We start from the raw sequence: 22008 nt of genomic DNA on the forward strand, positions 1-22008 counted from the left end.
GATCACCTTTAGCTGTCCCAATTCGCTAACAGCCAAATCCCAAAAGACAGCCACCTTATTTCCAACAGAAAACACCCTTTCGTGGGTTGTGTGGACACTGTCAGTGCAGACTACCTGTAATTGGCTTTGAATCGAGGGCTATTCGGACTTGACCCCATTGGTGCCTGCAGTTGCATGTAGGCCCAGACTGGGCGAGGGGCAGCAGATTTCTTTCCCATGTCGGTGAATCCTGATGGGGCGTTTTTAAAAACCACAATCAATGATGGTTGCCTTGGTCACCATCCCCAGGACTGGTTTCCAGTTCCAGATTTAATTCACTGAATTGAAACTCCACCATGGGTCATAGTGGGATTTGAACCAGTGTCCCAGATCATTAGTTTCTAGGATTACAAACACCATCTCACTCTGCTACCATCTGCTTTAGCAAGGGGTCAGGTGTACAGCCAGTAACATATTACTGCTGCAGGAAAGATACTATTAAATTGGAGAGAGTGCAGAAAAGATTTACCATGATGTTACCAGGATGCTGGTTTAGTTACAAGGACAAGCTTAATAGGCTAGGACTTTTTTCCTCAGTGGTGGAGGTGGTTGAGGGGTGACCATATTGAGTTTATAAAATCATGAAGGGCTTATGTAAGGTGAACAGCAAAAGGTCTTCTCCTCAGGGTAGGGGAGTCAAAATTAGAGATCATAGGTATAAGGTAACAGGGGAAAGATTTTAAAAGGGACCCAAGAGGCAACCTTTTCAAAAAGTGGTACATGGAATGAGATGCCAGAGAAAGTGGTGCAACGAGTACAGTTAAAACATTTAAAAGACATTGAGACAGGGACATGAACAGGAAAGATTTATAGGGATATGGGCAAAGTACAGGCAAATATGACTAATTTAGTTGGGAAATTTGGTCGGCATAGATGAGTTGGGCAGAAGGGTCTGTTTCATGCTATATGATTCTATGACTTGTCCCACCTCACCTCAATCAAACTCAAATTCCATACCAATAATCTCTACCCCATACAGACAGATGACTTATTCCTTTCCACTCCCAACAGAAACTCTGAAACCTCCCCTCACCCCCAGATCCAATCTTCTGCTCATCCTCCAACCAGACCTCAAAACTGCCTGCTATTCTGCATCAAAGCTTAAAGGACAGGCCGCAATGGAAGCAGCCAGACTCCAAAAACAGAAGAATAATAAGTGGACATTGTGCAATGTGATGACTGCCAGATGGATCTGTTCAGATGATAATCAGAAGTTCTGCTTCAATATATTTACTTTTGTTAAAGGAAAAGTTACGCTTCAGCGCACCAGTATAAAGCTGATACACTTCCTCTGCAAGTAGATAAAGATCCCAAACAACAGCTCAGAGAACTTAATTTGAACTATTTGTAACTCATACTGTGACCAGTATTGGGAAAGAATGTGTCAAATAAGATGCCAATGATAACTGTCATTAATTAAGCATCAGCAAAACAGCAGATTCAGAGTTAAATGTTAATATCCAAAAGTTGCTGAATGTGCTGGGATGACGGTTAAACCATTATTTTTGAGAAAATGACACAGTCGCAATGCAATGGACGGCGTTAAGTTGCTGTATTTGCACACTGGATATATACTAAACCCACTATATGCATTTCAGGAGAGAAATTACAAGCATATGTCTCCTATTAACAATGTGATGTGTTAATGACTGTCAATTAGGCTCTTTGGCACCAAACATGAGGAAAAAGTATGTGATAACATCCTAGGTTTTCAAATCAGCAATATTTGAATAAATGTGATTTTTGAATAGCTTTTCCTTTGATTCCTCTTTGCTCTTTCTTTACATGATTGGATATTATACTCAACTCCTTTAATTCATGTTTCTCTTCATACCTCTGCTGTTTATTTCCCAATTATTAAACTTCATTGATTAAAGGGATAATGTCTGGAGTTGTCTATTCATTTAAGCCTCAGATGCCCTGTTTCCCTCTCTGATCATTAACAGCTCATTTATTTAATAACTTGTCAAGGAATAAACCTTCAAGTTTAAGAGTATAGAGGGTGTTTTACAAATGCCCATCCATATGAAAGTACAGTCCATTGTGTTTATCGAACTATACAACAGTCAAGGCCCAATATTTTGATAGAAAAGGAGAATATCAACAGTAAACACCCACAATCATTGTCTTTTTTATTTAAAGCTTGTTGCGACAGAAAACTAACCAGTGCTACCTCTAGCTTGGAAAGGAAAATAACGAGGTGAAAGATCTCACCCCATATTGATTGACAACCATTAGAGTCCAAGACCTGGCTCAATTCGCCTGTTGGTCAAAGTCAAAGTAATCACCTTTAAATTATAAGAAAAATAACCAACATTTTTGAATAGCACTTCTTATGGATTCTCAATTGTACAGCAGCTCTTTGACAGGACACACAAAAGCAATAATGTGTGCTCCCTTTTTGGCATAAGTTTTTTTTAATACTTGGGGAAAGGGGAGGAGAGTGGGATGGGAAGAGAGGGAGGGAGGGGTTGGGGAGAATGGGATAAAAAAGGGTGGGATGATTAGGAGAAAGGGACAGAGACAGAGACAGAGGAAGAGAAGAAAAAGACCGAGAAAGAAAATAAAGGTGAAAAAGAAAGCAGAAGAAGAAAAGGAAACAGAAGTATGCAAGCTAAGAAGAAACAGGAAATCAAATAAAGAAACAGGAAAATTGGTTTTTGAGGGTATATTCATTTTTTTAGCAAAATTCTAAGTAGGAACTAAACTAACCAAGCAGGGTATAATGTTAAATCAAATCTAAAAGTAGAAATACTGCTCCTCCTTTTCAAATAACAACATAATGTATTCCTCAGAACAATCAGCTAGAAGCAACTCAAAAATAAGTGCCACATCAGTCACCCCCATACTAAGTGTAATCTGAAATTTGAATGCATAGTTGATCCCTCTTAGAAAGAGTTATGACCACAATCTGAGGATAACGACAATGTCAAAATTATTTAAGGATCTCAGAGTTTTGATGAGGTTCTCGCAGATTCTATGAGTGCAACAGTCAGAAGAAGTGAAAACACCATGCAACCTGCACAATGCTCAAGTGAGGAAACTATCAGGTCTCCTTCTGAAACACCATAATTTCAAACTTCAGTTGAAAAAAGCATCAGCATTTCATAAGTTTGCTAACTGTTCATTCACTACAGCATATACATTAGAATTTCCCACTCTCAGATTTATAACTTTAACTATAGAATGTGGGAAATCAAATTAAGAAAAATATTCCATCATTGGAATGAGCCAAATCATCAGTTTAAAAGATTATGTCCATCCAATCTAATGGTCGGTGCAGTGTTTAAATATGTATTATACTTTAGAAATTAGACTTTGAATAAAATAATGTTCAACAACTGCACTTATCTACTGATCTTTCAATAAGCCAGTTTGAATTGGCTGAATAGCAGCTCTTTCAAAAAATAAGTGACTGGGGCAAATGTATGGTACACAAAATTAAGCCGCAAAGAATGGAGAATCACGTTTGCCCTATCTGTGCAAATAAACCAGAAAAGCTCATGGTGCAGGTGGCAATAGATTGGCCTGAATAAAAGACTGCTTCCTGTTAGCCAGCCAGAGAACAGGCCTAAACAGGTTAGCTTCAGATTAGTAATATTGAATGATTGGTGTGCCACAGACTTCAGAAGTCTCCATTTTTTTTTTAAACCAACGGACAGAAGTTATAGGTGCTAAAATTGATGATGAGTCAAGGACAGGTAAGATAACCACCAAATGAAGGAGCAGCGCTGCGAAATCTAACGCTTCTAAATAAACCAGTTGGACTATAACCTGGTATTGTGTGATTTTTTAACCTTGTACACACCAGTCCAACACTGGCACCTCCAAATCAAGAGGTAAGAAAATAAGTTGTGAGGAAGCAAATATAAAAAGATACTGAGTGGACAAGTATGTGGCAAAAGCAGTATACTGTGGGAAACTGGTACAGTTTGGCAAAAGAATGAAAAATATTATCAAAGTCATGAGGGATTGCAGAGCTCTAAGATACAGAGTATTTGGGAATCTTAGCACACGAATTGTAAAAGTCGTTACAAACCAAAGTAGGAAAGCTAACATGATGTTATCCTGAATGAAAATTTTAAGAACTGCTGATGCTGGAAATCTCAAACAAAAACAGAAGGAAATTCTCTAACTTCCCACAACATCCTAGAATACACTTGATCAGGTGCCGGAGATTTATCCACCCTTATGTTTTAAAACCTCCAATACTTGCTCTTCTCTCATGTGAATATTTATTCCTCCCCACACCCACTGAGTTCTCTAGCCTTCCATTTCTTTCGCCACAGTAAAAACTGTCACAAAATAGTCATTTAATATCTCTCCCATTTCCCAAGGCTCAACACAAAGACATCCTTATTGATCTTTAAAGGGTCTGATTTTCTCTCTAGTTGCCCTTTTGTTCTTTATGTACTTGTAGAATCTCTTTTGATTATCCTTAATTTTATCTGCCAGGGCTCTCATATCTCCACTTTGCCTTCCTGAAGTCTCTCTTAAGAATCCCTCTACACTCTTTGTACCCTTCAAGAGATTCATTTGGTCCCAGCTGTCTATATCTAATGTACGATTCTTCGTTATTCTTGACTAGAACTTCATATCTTTATTCATCCATTGTTCCCTAATCTTACCATCCTTACCTTTTACTGTAACAGAAAGATCCTTTCACAGACATTATCACTATGACATTATCCCAACACCCCCCCCAGCTAAACTAAAATAATTAGAGATACATAATATCTGCAAAAGTATTTTATGTAACTATTTTCTGTCAAACCATACACATACAACTAAAAAAGATTGTTTGCTACATGTTAAGTTCTTCTACTGATCTAGATTGTTTAAGTAGATGGTTGAAGGAAGAAAAATTACCTTGGGCTTTGCAAGTCAGTAATTAATTTGAGTGACAATTTTGCCCTATCAAACTCACAAAATCAATGTTTCACAAAGGTGTACAATAATAGTCAATATATTTAGAAGACTAAAAGGGCATACAATAGATATCTGTCAACTAAAAATGAACATCACCCCTATTGACTTACTGATCCGGTGAAACCCAGTTCTGACGGCTTACTTAAAGACACTTACCATTGGAAAACTGGGTTGTATTTTCAAAGATTATTATGGTGTGCTTTAAATGCCAACTCAAGCTAACAAGCTAGTGTAGTTTATCATAAGAAACACTTAATACATAATTAGAAGTGTGTTATTTCCAGAATTATCAATCATATTTATAAAGTCAACCTTGCACTTTGCAAGGGTATTTGTAAACTTTTGCAACTAAAACATTTTAGCAAAAGAGCCATAATTTAAGCTTGTTCAGTATTTGTGCAAAACTGCATCAAAATCAACAGAAGATTCCTTTCAATTTGTGCACTTCTCAGGTTACTTTTAGTTACTTGCAAATATCATTGTAGTGCAAATCGACAAAGAACAAACGCAAAAGTTGCTGGAAGAATTCAAGTCAGGCAACACCTATGGACAGAAACCGAGTTAATGTTTTCATTGGAGCTTGATTTGAAAGTGCTGATGAAAAGTAATTGATTTAAAATGTTAACTTTGTTGTTGTTCAGATGTTGCCTATCTTGTTGAGTTTTCCAACATTATGTTCTTGTTTCTTATTTCAGATTTTCAGCACTTGCAGCATTTTGCTTTTATGCAAAGATCAAAGTTCAATTTTGAACACAAGTTGTAAAGCCAGCTAATTGCTGAGAGTTTTCACAAATCCAATTTCTTACATTGCTTATTGCCCCCACTACTTGTACATCCTGAGTTTTCTCCTTTTAGTTTTGATGGGACTGATTTGTAATAGTATTTAATTTGCCTGACACTGGTCGTAACACATCCTCACCTCCTTTGCTGACATCCTACCCTCCCAGTAACCGATCCATAGGCTATTCCTCACAAATGAATCTAACCATACTGCATTGGTCAGCAATTCAAATGCGAAGGGCACCACAATCAAGCCTGAACTAATCTTCATGTTACATTCATATTTTTGCAGACATTCCTGAACAGTAATGAAGATTCAAAATATGTTTTTATCCCCTTCACATAAAGTGGAATACACATGCAGCTAAATTTTGGGGCGGCACGGTGGCTAGCACTGCTGCCTCACAGCACCAGGGTCCCCAGTTCGATTCCGGCCTTGGGTGACTGTCTGCGTGGAGTTTGCTCATTCTCCCAGTGTCTGTGTGGGTTTCCTCCGGGTGCTCCGGTTTCCTTCCACAGTCCAAAGATGTGCAGGTCGGGTGAATTGGCCATGCTAAACTGCCCATAGTGTTAGGTGCATTGGTTAGAGTGAAATGGGTCTGGGTGGGTTACTCTTCGGAGGGTCGGTGTGGACAGGTTGGGCCGAAGGGCCTGTTTCCACACTGTAGGGAGTCTAATCTAAATTGCCCAGAGTGTTCAGCGATATATAGGTTAGGTGCATTAGTCATGGAAATGCAGGGTTAAAGGAATGCGGTAGGGGGATGGGTATGCGTTGGATGCTCTTTAGATGGTTAGCGTGGACTCGTTGGGCCGAATGTCTTGTTTCCATACTATAGGGATTTTATGGAATCTATCATCTGATCTAAACCAAGAATACATGTTTCTGCTCAGTGTGTACCACTTTAAAAAAGCTGATGCTATCAACATTTTGAGACCTTTGCTCAGTTTAACAGAAGCAAATAATATTTCAAGTAGAAACATAAAATTAAGAAAACACAACTTAGCTGAAGTATTTTGGGAACTGCCAGGAAAAAACTCTGCTAAATAGTTGTAAAATGCAAAGCAGCAAAATACTTGCAAAAATTACAGCAAATGAAAGTATTACAAATGCAGTGTTTCTCACAGAAGTTTACCAACAAAAGTAACATGGTTAAAATAAGGCTCAAGTCTCAAAATAAAGCTCAAATATCAAACCTTTGCTGAAGATTCCTTGTGATCTCCGAGACCATCCTGTAGGAATGAATGGAGATGACAGATGAGCTGCGGCGCTTCTCAGACACCAGAGGACTTTGGGATGCAAGTTGACGACCTGTGTAATGTCTTGCTTCTGACATGCAGTTACACCTTTAGGAACTAGGCTTTAAGAACTGTTATGCTTACTGGGCAAGACAGAAAGCTTGACAATAATGCATTTAAAAATCTGTGTACCAGGAAACAGTTTGATATGAGAGAAATGGTTTTTCTAACTCGTGTAGGTATATCATTTAAATCTAAGTCTGATCTTGTTATTCATGACTGTGGTGCATATATTAACTATATTGCTAATTTACATTAATGTACAAACCAATTACAGAAGAAACCCCCCAGAAATGCAGCATAATAAAATTTAAAGTAAAAATGTTTGTATTAACAAATATGCACAACTTCAAGTTAACTATATGTTTAAATTTGATTACATTATAGAACACTGTTTCCCATGTAAGTATACTAAGTGAACAATTAACTTCAATGCAAAAAATGTTAATTTTGTAAATAGGTGCAGCTCAACAAACCACAATGGCCTCTTTAACCTCCCTCCAGTGCACTGCATCCAGGAATTGGAACTTACAGCTCGAAGTTTCAACCCACTGCAAATTCAAGGATTCGTGGGGGTTCATCTACATTAAAATAAATACAGCAAACGAAGCAAGGAAGCATCTGCCCTGATTCTTCTATTAGGATACACCCAGGTTTCGTGCTGCGTAGAATGCCATCGGCCCTCTTGGCTGGAAGGCGGGATTTGCTGCCATATCTGCTTTTCCTAAGGCAGGTTTCAAAAGGCTGGCACCCCCAAGGGAAAATAAACCCACGAAGGGAAGATACTAACAACAGCTGCATGCTGACAGAATTTACACAACTACAGGAGATCTGATCACCAAGGAGATATTAAGACTTTAATGGAATCCCCTCCATTACTTCCTTCCTAGAAGGTACGAATTGGTAGAATGCTCATCAGCAGGCCTCATGAATCCAGAGGTATCCGGTAATTCTGAACAACTCCAAGATTCTTCAGCGCTGAAACACTCTTCACTCTCAGTGCTGACACCTCGTTTGCGACTCCACTTTGAAGCTATTTTGCTTGTAGCATTATTGCTCTCCAAAAACTGACCACTTAATACAATTTTGAGGCACTTCGGAGAAAAATATTCTTGCATTTTCCTCTTACTATTTACAATTTTCGCTAGGTCCTTGAAGCCTTTTATATAAAATTTGCTTATTAAAAAGTCCAATAAAGAAAATGAATGCATTTTCTATTTAAAAGAAACCTCCAGAGGCTCCACTGTGCACCTTGTATCACTTGAAGGAAGACGAATATTTCCAGAAAATCGGTATTCCAAATAGGACAGCCTAATATTGACGGTGCCTTCCTTAGGCTATACTAACCTTTACAGTAGTGGAATGTGACGGTGAAGAGTGGGAATCAAGCTTGCGTCGTTTTTGTTCTGAAACAGAAGAATTATTACAGTCATTATGTTGCTACATTCTAGTTGCTGATTCCAGCACATTGCAAATGTAAAAAAGTTACTTAAAAAAACTACTCTTTACACAGTTCTCCTTAGCTATATTCTAAATACATTTTTTAATTGGTATCAATATTTATTGTTTACAAACAAAATACAGAGCCGATAGATATTTTCCACATGTCATGAAACATCACAATAGGAATGAGACAACTAAGAAAATTATAGATGCCTCAGTGATTGTGTAGGTTCTTGTGGAAATTCGCTGTCAAGAAGTTATCTGAAGACGTGAGTTAATTTTTCTTTTAAAAAATTCTGAAGAGAACTGTAAACCAAGTCTCATCAAATCTGGTTCAGACTCAATACTTCAATTCTGTCTCATGGTCATCAAGTCAAAATTTTGTTTTGTCCAAATTTCAAATACAATAGACATGACTCAATTGTCTGAATCTTTACAGCAAGACCAAGAAAAGGGCAATATTGAAAGGATTTAGAAGTCCGTCAAGAGTTTGCACTTTGTTCTCATATTTTACCTCATTGCGGATTAGATTGAGCATCACCCACTTGCAGCATAATAACTGTAACACCCATGAGATGGTCCTATTACACAATTTACAGCCATCACTCATTTGTCCTTGTTTGTTATCAAACTTTAATGAGTTGTTTGCACACTTGGTGGTAATGATGGGTGGTACTTGTACACTTGTGAATGGGTTAAGACTGCTAAATATTGACTTTGAAGAAATGCACACTCTTGAAAATTACAACACGTTTTTTACAACAAAATGGACAAAATAGACAGTGACAGAACCACCATGGTGACATGCAGACAGTTTGGTGTTTTTAGACAAGTTGAATACCAAACAGTCAGATACTTCACCCTCTGAAATAGGCTTCTGACAAATGTACTAAATTTAAATAAGTTATAAATCTTTTACCTGGGTAAAGAGGACATCTTGCCATATTGAGAAGTGGAGTAGGGTATAAATAGAAACATCTAAATGAGGCAGATCATAGTCAATCTCAGCCTCCTGGGATTTGCTCGGTCTCATCAATTTGAGGATGATTCTGTTACCACATACTTGTGTTTGAATCAAATCACCATGAGTTTGATTCCCACTTCAAAAAGGTGAGCATTTCATATTGTTTAGTAATTTCAGTGAAGATCCAAGAGATGTGTTCCAAATGAGACATTAAATAAATGAAACCCTATCTATCCTGATTGATACTTGTGCAGCGTCACATAATAAACCAAAGGATTTGCATCAGATCTGGCTAATGTTTATTCTTTCCCCAATATTATTACAAAGAGATATCTGGACTAAATTAGTTTATACCTGCTGCTTCAATTTTTCTGTTCATTCCGGTTGCTGAGTTTTCCTCTATGTTAGCAAAGTCAGGTTGCCATGTTGTATATGTTAGAACAGTAATCACATTTTAAAAGTATTTAATTGGCTGTGATTTGCTTTTTGATATTACAAGGTTGTAAAAGTTACAGTATAAAGACACATTCCTTTCCTAGTTCAAGAGCATAGAGTCTGATTGCACCATCTCATGGATGAAGAGTTTCTGACTTATCACCATTCTCACTGCTGGATTTGCATTTTCACACTTCAACAAATTCAGCACAGTCTTCCAGTGAAAGGTATTATGTTTTCATGATTTTACCTATCAACATATTGCTTTATTTTTGATAATGTCAAAAATGACATATTGTAAGTTTCTTAGAAGCACTGGCAAAATTCATCAAACGAAGTAACTCACTTCTGCCAAATCCTATGAATGTTGTTTGCATGACAGGCAAAAGCCCACAGCAAGTCATGAAACAGCCATGTTACAAAACAAGAACTGTGGATACTTTGCTGTTGGAATCAGTACGACATCAATCTTATTACTTGCTTAAGATCTTTAAACAGTTTTAAAATAAAGTAGAAGGCAGTATCATTTCAACTTACCCCTCTCAGACTCTGAAGATTCTGAACGTGGAACTGGGGACTTCAAGGACCCAGCAGCTGCTTTTTCTCCTTTAGTGCCTGTGTGACTTTCTTTGGATTTGGCTTCCTTTAGTGCATCTCTCTCCTTGGATGGTTCCTTTTCTTTCTCCTTTTCCGAGTGTGGCTTTGTTTCAGGACAACTGGATGTCGACCTGGATTTATCATCCTTTGCTGTCTTCTCTTCCTTCCTGATTTTCTCTTTCTCCTTCTCTTTTTCAGCTTTTGGTGTTTTCTCCTTGGTCTCCCGTACTTTTTCCTCTTTGTTTGCCCGTTCTTCTTTCAATTTCTCCTTTGCATCTTTAACTGTTGTTTTTGCCTCTGGAGGGACAGCTGGAATTGTCTTCTCCTTGTCTCTTTCTTTCCCACTTTTTTCTTTTTCTTCCTTCTCTTTTGTTACTTTGTTGCTGGAAAAAAAACGTAAAGTACATCAAAATAGTTCCCACATTATATACTGGTTAATGCACTAGGCACGAGTGGATGACTCTATCTTTTGTGAAAACTCAGTTTCACCTGGAACACAGAAGATAGCAGTAGGCCATTCAGCTCACCAAGGCCACCAATATGCAACAGGATCACAGCAGATCCTCTATCTCAACATTAGACTTCTGTTTTCTTCCCATGACACCTTTAGTTTGACAGTGATTTTTGAGAAGATTTGTTTCTCCGTGGCAAACTACTGGAGAAAGTGAAGTCACATTGTGTTCTAGCTAGGTGGATGAAGAACTAGTTGAGCAACAGGAGACAGAGTAGTTGAAGGGAATTTCTTGAAATGGAGTAAGGCGACCAGTGGTGTTCCACAGGGATCTGTGCTGGGGCCACTCTTATTTGTGAGATACATAAATGATCTGGAAGAGTGCATTGTTGGTCTGATCAGTAAGTTGGCAGATGGCATGAAGATTGGTGGAATAACAGAAAGCATAGGGGACTGTTAAAGAATACAGGAGAATATAAATAGACTGGAGAGTTAGGTGGAGAGTACTTGTTGGGCTGAAGGGCCTGTTTCCACACTAAGTAATCTAATCAAAAAAAAAAGTGGCAGATGGAGTTCAATCCAGGCAAATGTGAGGTAATGCATTTTGGCAAGTCCAATTCTGGAGCGAACTATACTGTAAGCGGAAGAGCCTTGGGAAAAGTTAATGAGCAGAGAGGTCTGGGAGTTCAGGTCCATGTACCCTGAAGGTGGCTGCACAGTTAGATAGAGTGACCAAGAAGGCATATGGTATGCTTACCTTCATCGGACGGAGTATTGAGTATAAGAGCTGGCAGGTCATGTTAAAATTGTACAAGACTTTGGTTTGGCCGCATTTAGAATACTGTGTATCGTTTTGATCGCCACATTACTAAAAGGATGTAGACGCTTTGGAGAGGGTGCAAAGAAGGTTTACGAGGATGTTGCCTGGTATGGAAGGTGCTAGCTATGAAGAGAGGTTGAGTAGGTTAGGATTGATTTCATTAGAAAAAAGGAGATTGAGGGGGGACCTGATTGAGGTCTACAAAATCATGAAGGGTGCAGACAGGGTGGAGAGAGATAAGCTTTTTCCCAGGGTGAGGGATTCAATAACGAGAGATCATGCATTCAAGGTGAGAGGTAAAAAGTTTAAGGGGGATACACGCGCAAAGTACTTTACACAAAGGGTGGTAGGTGCCTGGAACGTGTTACCTGCAGAGGTAGTAGAGGCAGGTACAGTAGATTTGTTTAAGTTGCGTCTGGACAGATGCATGAGTAGGTGAGGAGGAGAGGGATACAGATGTTTAGGAATTAGGCGATAGGTTTAGACAGTGGATTTGGATCAGTTCAGGCTTGGAAGGGCGAAGAGCCTGTTTCTGGGCATAAATTTTCTTTGTTCTTTGATGTTGCGTGGAGTGGAGGGGTTGAGCTATAAAAATATACTGAAAAGGCTAGGATTTTTTCCACTGGAGCGTGAGAGGTGGAGGACTAACCTTATTGAGTTTATAAAATCATGAAGGGCATAGATTAGGTGGATGACAAGGGTCTTTTTTGAGGGTGGGGGATTTCAAAATTAGGGGGCATTTTTTAAGTTGAGAGGACAAAGATTTAGAAAGGATAGATGGGGAAACTTCTTTTTAAAAAAACAAGAGTGATTCGTTTGTAGAAAGAACTGCTAGACAAAGTGGTGGATGCAGATACCGTTACAACATTTCAGTGACATTTGGATAAGTTTATGAAAAGGAAAAGATTTGGAGGGATATGGGCCGAGCGTCGGCAGGTGAGACTAGTATGGGAACATGGTTGGACCAAAGTGTCTGTTTCCATGCTTATTGACTCTATAACTCTAAATCTCAATCAAGAAATTTCTCTTTAATTCAATCCTAAATGATAGCTTACTTCAAAAATAATTTATAACAGGGAGCACATTGAGATTCCTACGTGATGAGCTATCATTAAATAAAAAGTATCAGCAATTCCAGTGTAAAGTCAAATTCTCACCTATTTACAGCATTACTTCCATTGCTGGCTGTGACTTTGGGTGTTGCATTAGCAGCTTTGTTAGTAACTTTAATGGCACTCTGAGATTTCTCCTTCAGTTTATCTGCTAAAAGAATAAAATAGAACAGACATTTCAGTTCATTCCATTCAAGATGGGAGTCTTGTTTTGCAAGCTCATACAAGTATACGAAGAATTTTTAAAAGGCAAAACTCAAACATATATATACTCCATATCTATATTTAATCAGAAGTTATTCCCAAACAATCAATTTATCTTGACACGAGAAGATGAAGTCTTTAAAGAAAAGAAACAAATAGCCTCAGCAGCTGGACAATCACTGTGGACTAAGGGCATTGACCCTGCGACAGGGTGACCTGCTGCTGCTTCTTCAGATGGACACCTCTAAGCTTGTTTGAAATCCTGGGCCCAAATGTCTTCCATCTCCAGGAAGTTAATCTGGCTCCCAGTATCTCCAAGAAATCCAGTCTCCTTCAAATGTCCCCAAAAGCTTGACTCATCACTATACAAATCAATTTGGATCTGAAACAAAATGAGCAGAAGGCCATTTCACCTCATCAGCCTATTCGGCCATTCAATGGGTTTATGACTAATCTGCGATTTAAATTCTTTAACTGCCTTCATTTCATATCAGATACTCAGGATTCACACAAAGAATTTACAACTTAGCTCAAGTTAAAGATAAATTACTGTTAATTTTCCCCTCCACTTCTCTCCTGAAGGCACCACAGAATTTGGCTGCAGTCATCAATTGTCCCATAAAGCCCTGATAAGCTGCATTTAGCATTGTAAAACTGCTTTGCCAAGGGTACTTAATCACAGTGGACCTCACTGTGAACCTTTATCCGATCTTTATCCAATATCCATAAATATGTGCTGTTTGATAGGAAAGACTGGCTTTTGACCACTAAGCATATATGCAACAAAAGAAGCTCATAAGACTGAGGTCACCAAACTCAATGTAGATGAAGAATTATACTAGCCCCATAAATATTTTTCCTGAATTACAAATCTGATGAAATCTTGAACAAAGATGATTAGTTGGTTGAGTTTTAATTGGCATAATCAGTCAAGCAATTGTAAATACCAGTCTCCTCATTTGTGCCTTCTTCTGCTTTAGCTGCATTGGTAGTTGCTGCAGCAGGTTGTGTGACTGTGCCTGGTCCATTTTGAACTGTTGCAGGCGTTGCACTCCTTGCTGGGGGATCTTTGTGGTGGAATTCATTTTCAGGAACCATGTATGGTTTCCTACTTTTCAACTGGCCAGAATAGCTGCAAGTCGCACAAAGTGTTAAACAAGCAAAGAAAAAGTATCTTGACAGACAACCATCAATGGAGTTACAAAATAACAACTATTCAATTTGCATGCTCTAAAATAAAAGCATTAATTGTTGAATGGAAATCTCATACGCAATGTGGAGCTTCTCAAAGCACTTTAAAGAATCATATCCGATACCCAAACATAGCTCATTTTGAATGAGAATGGCAGAATGGCACAGCTTTCAACTTTTCTAGAATTCCCAGAGGCATCGTGAAGCAGCCGCTCCAGTACTGTCTACATTCTGAATGATTTGACTTAGGTCACTCATCTCAGCTAAGTCTTCAAAAGTAGCTGAATTTGAACAAGTCTTATCTCTGAAAGATTTTATAATCCCATTTGCGAAAGGGTACAAAACACTCACTATATTCTTCAAACCAAACAAAAACCTAAAACGCTCTGAATTTTTGTATAATAGAAATTTAAATGTACAATACACATTAAATTTGCTGTATTTGTTCTCGATTTATAACCCTTTAAATGCATCAAGATTTGGCTTAGCAAAAATCTAAATTAAGTCCAGATGCTGACTCAAAATTCTCCAAGATGGCTAGGTCAGGTTTGGTCACTGTGCAAATAGACAGATTGAAAATATTGTAACCAATTAGGCTGCTGGAAAGCAAACTGCACTGTTCTTCCATTAATTGCCCAAAGTTAAATATCACTCAGAAATAATTGAAAGAAATAAGAGACTGCTGAAGGGGAACCAACAAAACAAAAATCAAAACCGTATAAGCCATTTGATTGAGGATCAAATAATAAAAAGCCACAAGTATTTGAAACATACTGAAAGTACACATAATTGCAATTTTTTTGGCAAAATATGATTTTATAGACCAATTTTCTGTCACTGAGTGAATACTAAATATTGAAAATACTATTTAACATCTTTACATGGAATAACAGAGCCACCTAGTGTTAAACATACACAGGATCGTTTCTCCCTCCAGGATTTTCTTCCCTTCCTTCTCCTAAAACGACAAATATACAAGAACACAGATCTAACAATTTGCAGCATACTTCCAGGAATCATCTACATGACCATTCTTTGCATTTGAGATGAGCTAATACCAGAAAACTTTATCATGATCAATGGTCAAACTTGATCTCAACAATTCTAGCACACCAAGCCTGACTTAATTTTCTCCTTGCACCTCGCTGCTGAAAGGCTGAGATGAGCTAGATCAACATTAACCAGTAAAAAAAAACCACGAGCCCATCTGGTTTGAACGACCTAGTACCAAGCAGTTCGGTTACCCATGACACCAAAGGGCATTCCAGACACATAGTTAACAGAAAGCTGCGCATTCAGAACATGTATCAAATCAAACATCAACAATTCTTACTATTATGAGGCTTATGCTCAGGTAAGAAGATACAAGTCCAAAAATGACAGTATTGATGACACCTCAACATAACTGTAATGGCTGGGAAGTACTATGGGACAGCTCAAGTTACGAAAGGGGCTATTTAAAGATAATACTTTAACATCAGGTTTTCAGTTTTCTCTGGATCACAGTGACTGTTTGCTTTTATAGTTATTCCGAGACTAAAGCTCAGATAAACATTGCAATGATCAAAAATTTCATATAGGCCAAACTAACTAAAAAACTGCATTAAAATGCAATTTTAGCCTCTTAGACATAAAAACGACAAGATATATGATATTACAAAAGGCTTAAAAAATTAAAAGACAAAATATGCCAAGAAAAAGTAAGACACTTTTGCCCTTTTGAATTTGGATTGGGACAGAACAGCTTCATGCACATGGATTTTTATATAGATAATCCACCACTCTTTTACCAATAGAAGACTTATTGAATTATGAGAACAGGCTTCACATTTAATCCTTGGCTTGCGCCAAGTTGACAAATTTCAAGTTTTGTTTAAAAAGTGGGCTTGCTACCCCTGGAATATAAAAAGGCAATTTACAAAAGTACATTCTCATCCTTGCAGTTGCTAAGAAATATGATCTTTATAATGGCTTTACTTGACTCACCCAGGTTAAGCTGCAGTTTCACATTTAGAAGTTTTATTTCAAATCTAAACTGCCTGGTTCATTGCAGCAAATTCAACTCACTCAGTAATTCAATAACCATTAATGCAACACATATATTTGCTCAGTGACCTGGAAACTTCATACCAATGATTTCAAAAAGATAAATTGTATTTAGTTTTTTTTTAAACTGGATTGTTCAGCAAAATTTTCAAACAATTACTTTCTACCTCAGCAGGAAGTGCATGCAGTCACAAACTCTGGAACTTAGAGTCTTAATTTCAAATTAAATTTTACTAAGACTCAATAAAGATAATGGCCCAAAAATTACAGTAAGAAGCCAACAAGCTGCACACATTGTTTGTTGATCATGCCATTCCAGTTTATGTTAGGTGTACATAAATGTAAGGTGGAAGATGCATTCCATCCTCTCCAGGGCATTCATGACTGGAATGAATAAGGAAAGAAACTTGGTATGACTTTCACCAATCAAATTTCACTACAAGGTTCAGAATCCTTCAAACTTAGGGGAAGTGATGGCCTAGTAATATTATCGGCAGACTGTTAAAATTCAGAGACCCAGGTAACGTTCTCAGAGCTCAGATTAAAATCTGCCATGAGGTGGTGGTGGAGGGGGGGGGGGTTTGGAGGAGGGATCTGAATTCAATAAAATAATGGCGGAATTTCAGTTCTATTAAAATCTGGAATTAAGAGTTTATTGATGACCATGAAACTGTTGCTGATCATCACAAAACCTATCTTGTTCACTAATGTCCTTGAGAGAAGGGAACTGCTATCCTTACCTGGTCTGGCCAACATGTGACTCCAGACCCATAGCAATGTGGTTGACTCTTACTAGCTCACCACCACTTTTTCCAAGGGCAATTGAGATGGGCAATAAATGCTGTCTTAGCTCATCAATGAATTAAACAAAAATGAGAAATCAGTGTAAATTGGTAGCAAAGACATTGTAATCTAGAACCCGGGTTTGAATCCCACTATAGAAGATAGTGAAATCTGAATTCAACAAAAAATCTGAAATAAAAAGCATGTCTCATGGTGAACTTGAAACTACTGTTTACCGTCTACCAACACAGCCAGTTCACTAATATCCATCCAGGAAGGAACAGAAATTCAGTCAACTTTGATTGTTCCTTCAGCAGCTAGGGTGGGGCAACACAATGCTCGCCTTGGGAGTAATAGGTGTATCCCATTAATAAACATTAAAAATCCAGAGTCAAATGTCATACAGAATTAAACAAAGGGGATGAAAGTTTGGACAATAAAAAAAACTTGAAAAATTTTCTTCTATTCATTAGTGGGATGTTTGCATTGCTCGTGGAACCAGGATTTATTGCCCGTTCCTAGTTACCCTTGAGAAGGTGGTGGTGAGCGGTCTTCTATAACCACTGCAGTGCATTTGGTGCAGCAATACACACAATGGTGGACAGGAGGGAATGCCAGTGACCCTGACAGAACAACCAAATATGATCAGTTGCTTGGATGGGAACCTTCAGTTGCCACAGTCCTTCTAGACGATACTGGTTGTGGGTTTGATAGGTGCTATCTAAGCAATCTTGGTGAATTGCTGCAGTGCTTCATGTAGATGGTGCAAGTTACTACTCACAAATGGTGGAGGGATTAAATGTTTTTGGAAGTGGTGGCAATCAACCAGCCAGCTTTGTCCTGTATGGTTTCAAGTTTCTTCAGTTGTATTAGAGCTGCACTCATCAAGAGAAATGCCTTATTTGTACCTTGTTGATTGTGGATAGGCTTAGATCAAAATATTCCAAGGAATGACACTTCACATTTACAATAATGAATTTTCAGTGACATGGGGCTCATTAGCAGTAATGAAATGATCATCTCATCATAACTTGCTGCAATGAATTTACTTTGCTTCTGCAGTGCAAGTACAGGAACTTTATGCCACTCAATGCATGAGGATTCAGAGGGTAAAACACTATTGTTATCAGATAGCAAAGGAAAGATGCTTTCTGACAGCAATCAGTTAATTTCAGTGTTGAGCTGCAGCCTTTCCTGAACCTGAACTCACTGTGGCACTTGGTCAGAAACAACAAGCAACATGAGACTCCCCTTAATTTTTCGCAATTTTTAGGTCATTAATTTAGATTTTCTCAGTTACTTTAATGCTGGTATTAATCCATGCATGGCAAAAACTAATTCAATTCTAAGCTAACACAGCTGAGAACTCGTGTTTAAACATGAAACAGATCTCTTTCATTGAACTACTTTGTATTAATTCACATTCATTTGATTTCACTTTGTTACCCCATAGCTAGAGCATAGAGATCAGGCCTTTTCTCCTTTTCTTCTTGACAAATTTTATGCACTCTTCGCTCCAATGCTTGACCTAGATTCAATACTTTGGGATACCAAGGGAGGACTTTAGTCAACACGATCAATATGTTCCGGATATGAACATACTCGCCAGTTTCAAGGCAGTGCACAGATGCCTAAAATAAGAAAAACAATAGTTGGACAACAGCTTCTATATCTGGCTTACATTATCTGTATATATAACATATGCAGTATTTAAATATATTTACTCCTAGAGCCAGAGTTAATTTTTGTTGAGCAAGCAGAAAGCAACCTGTATGGCCAGATGCAATATGTATAATCTCCCCAGCTCAGATTCATCCAATTTAAAAAAAAAGCCAGATCTTTGCAATGGATAATATTAAGTAGAGATTTGAGTCAACAATAAAAAGGACAAACAAGGTGTTGCATTATGGTAGGGCAAACCAAGGCACGACTTATACAAGTAATGGTGGGGCTGGAGGCCAGGGGTGGGGGCGTTGTTATAGAACAAAGAGATCTAGGGGTACAGGTTTACGCTCCTTGAAAGTAGAGTCACATGGAGACTGGGTGGTGAGGTGACTTTTGGAATGCTAGCTTTCATCTGTCATAGAACTGAGTACAAGAGTTGGGACATCTTACTGCAGCTGTATAAGACATTGATAAGGCCACATTTGGAGTACTGCATGCAGTTCTTGGTCACCCTAGTGTTGAAAGGATAAAATTAAACTAGAAAGAGTGCAGAAAAGATTTACTAGGATGCTATTTGGACTGGAAGGTTTGATATATCAAAAAGTGAGAGGCACACTGAACCTCAACCTCTTCAAAACCCCACTAATTAAATAAAATTGAAGAAACACCTCATTCTTTCTGCTAATAATAAAACTGGCATGAAATAAAGCGACAGTTTATCTGAATTCAAGAAAATCTAATGTTTGTTCAACAAATTTTCCCACAAGCAATAAAATTTCAAATAAGAAAAACTCACTACATTATTCTCTAATAAAACTTTTTTGTCAATCACACAAACACAAATCACTACATACCAAAAGTCACACTTCAGATCTCAACAAGAATACAATTCAAAGTCCCAAAATAAAAACTTTGCCCTTTATTCTGAGACTTTGCCTTCTGGTCCTAGACTCTCCTATGAAGAAAAACATCCCCTTCGCATTTACCCTGTCGAGCTCTTTAAAACTCCACAAGTTTCAACGAGATCACCTCTCATTCTTCTAAATTCCAGTGATTAAAGTCCCAACCTGTTTAATTTTTGCTCAGAAAATAATCCCTCCATATCAGGGATCAGCCTATTGAACTTTTTTTCTGAACTGCTTCCAATGAAATGACATATTTTAATACATAAGGGGACTAAACTGCTCACAACACCCCAAATGTGGTCTCAAAAGCACCTTGTACACCTGCAGCAAGACCAGCACACTCATATTTTACAACCCCTTCAAATAAGGTCAATATCCCATGAGCCTTCCTGATGACCGCTGCACCTGTGTGCTAGCTTTCTGAGTTTTGACTTTTTTATTTTAAAAGGAATCAAAGGTTGGGAACATACATACAGAATCACTGCAAAAGGTGAAGTAGCAAACTGCTTCTATGGAAAATCTATCAACATTTATCAAAGAAGAAATCCAATATTCCACCAATGCAAAATTCATTTTTCATGGTCAAAGAATTACGACTAAGAAGTTGAATTGGAAAGTCTCACTGATTTAAAAAAAGAGAGAGAAACACTGTTGAAACTTGGCATGTTAAACTCATTAGGACAAATGCATGAATGCCAACTTTCAAAGAGAGCAACACTTATCCCCACAGAAAAAGGGTACCAAATGGTTGGAAGATCGATTTCGATTAGTCAAGATGTTGCCATTGAAAACGCAAAATATTATTGAATTCTAAGCATTTGTTTATTTCAAGAATGGCATGATCCCAGGACAATTTCCTTTTTCTTGAAGGAATCATGTCCCTCTGCATAAATATATGCAACTTCTAAAAACAGTGAGGAAGCCCATTGTGAGCTTGACTGAGATCTTAAGTTGTTCATGAATGTAATTCTTAGCACACATGGGACTATTCAGCAATTGCAGTATCATACCGCACGTCAGACATAATATCTTGAGTTTTGTAAGTATGGGCTAGTTGAGTACAGTCATTATTCTATCTACTGTGAGCAGCAAAGTAATGTGCAGTTAAAATGATCAGTCAGTCATAACAACATACAGTCTACATCCTTGCATCATACCAGCATTGAAATTCATATCGACATGACTCATTTCTGTGGGAGACAAAATCATTTTGGCTTGACAACATTTCGTTAGTGAAAAGACTCATCTCTGCACAACAGCTCTTCCAGAATTACTGGATGTTGACTGGGCATTTCTATCATTTGCAATTTTCAAAACAAGGTGCAGAATATAATCCACTTTTTCACCATCTGCTACCAACCTATCCCAAACTCAACTAATGTCAGCAGTGGCATATATTTGATTCATTCTAGGTGAACATTTATAAGAGGCAAAGCTTACTTTGGTTAATTTGTAATGCCATTTATGTACAACGTGTCTGAAATTTTCATAATCTAATTGGTCAGCCTTGTTTCCTCCATCAAATCCACTTGCTCGTAATATTGTGAGAAACCCTGGGTAATTTCCACATTCCTAGAAAAGAGAAGAGAAAAAGAGCATAGAAGCTTAAAGCCGAGACAAAATGACAGATGGTTACATTGAAAACTCTTTGTTCACTAAGTGAGATGGGAACAAAGAAATAAACCACATCTAAAACATCATAAAAGATTACCTTATCATATATTGTTCTATCACTGTGCCATTTGGTGACCGTCTCCAACATGCTACAGAGAAACCTTCCATACCGACTGGCCTCATTTTCTGTGCAACTTGCAACAGTATAAATAATGTCCGAAAAGACCTAAGCACAAGAAAATATGCCTTATAATTTGCAACACTTCAAAAGTAACAAAATTGATTTTTTTTTTAAAGTTTTATTAAAGCTTTGTTACCCGATCATAACACAGAAGTGTTGAAAAGTTCGGTGTCTTCAGCTGATGAACTAATTCTACAAACTTAGCGCAGTAAACTGCATCTATAGCTGAGAAAATACACCTTGGGAAGATGCACAATTGGAGGAATTTTGTGATGGTCTCATTTTTGGTTGATTCTGAGGGAAAATATAAAACAAATATCATTAAACGGATGTCTTATAAATGAAGAAAATAACATGACAATCAAGAATTTGCACCCGCCTGAGAAAAATGACCATTTTCATATTAAATCTTATGTTAAATTTAATCAAGTGGAGAAAATTCAACTCTAAATATACCAAAAATATAACAGTACAATCAAGTCAAATTAAAATCCCAGTCAATATGAAATCAAATGGTTTTGGCAATGGCTTGAAGATCTCTAAACTATAAAGG

The 22008-nt window shown here is 37.7% G+C and overlaps 1 protein-coding gene across 3 annotated transcripts in view; it reads right to left on the minus strand.

Annotated features, from left to right (window-relative positions):
* Positions 1-22008, minus strand: part of thoc2 (THO complex 2) — a 143494-nt gene that overhangs the window by 21621 nt on the left and 99865 nt on the right. For all 3 annotated transcript variants that reach the window (XM_043704869.1, XM_043704870.1, XM_043704871.1), the window contains 9 exons: positions 21592-21749; positions 21372-21500; positions 21101-21232; positions 18537-18721; positions 14018-14202; positions 12912-13017; positions 10424-10866; positions 8392-8450; positions 6943-6978 (listed from right to left, as the gene is read on the minus strand). In XM_043704869.1, coding sequence (XP_043560804.1) covers positions 6943-6978; positions 8392-8450; positions 10424-10866; positions 12912-13017; positions 14018-14202; positions 18537-18721; positions 21101-21232; positions 21372-21500; positions 21592-21749 — 1433 coding nt within the window. The remainder of the gene's footprint in view (positions 1-6942; positions 6979-8391; positions 8451-10423; positions 10867-12911; positions 13018-14017; positions 14203-18536; positions 18722-21100; positions 21233-21371; positions 21501-21591; positions 21750-22008) is intronic.

This window comes from Chiloscyllium plagiosum, chromosome 15 (assembly GCF_004010195.1).
Source record: "Chiloscyllium plagiosum isolate BGI_BamShark_2017 chromosome 15, ASM401019v2, whole genome shotgun sequence".
Taxonomy (NCBI): Eukaryota; Metazoa; Chordata; class Chondrichthyes; order Orectolobiformes; family Hemiscylliidae; genus Chiloscyllium; species Chiloscyllium plagiosum.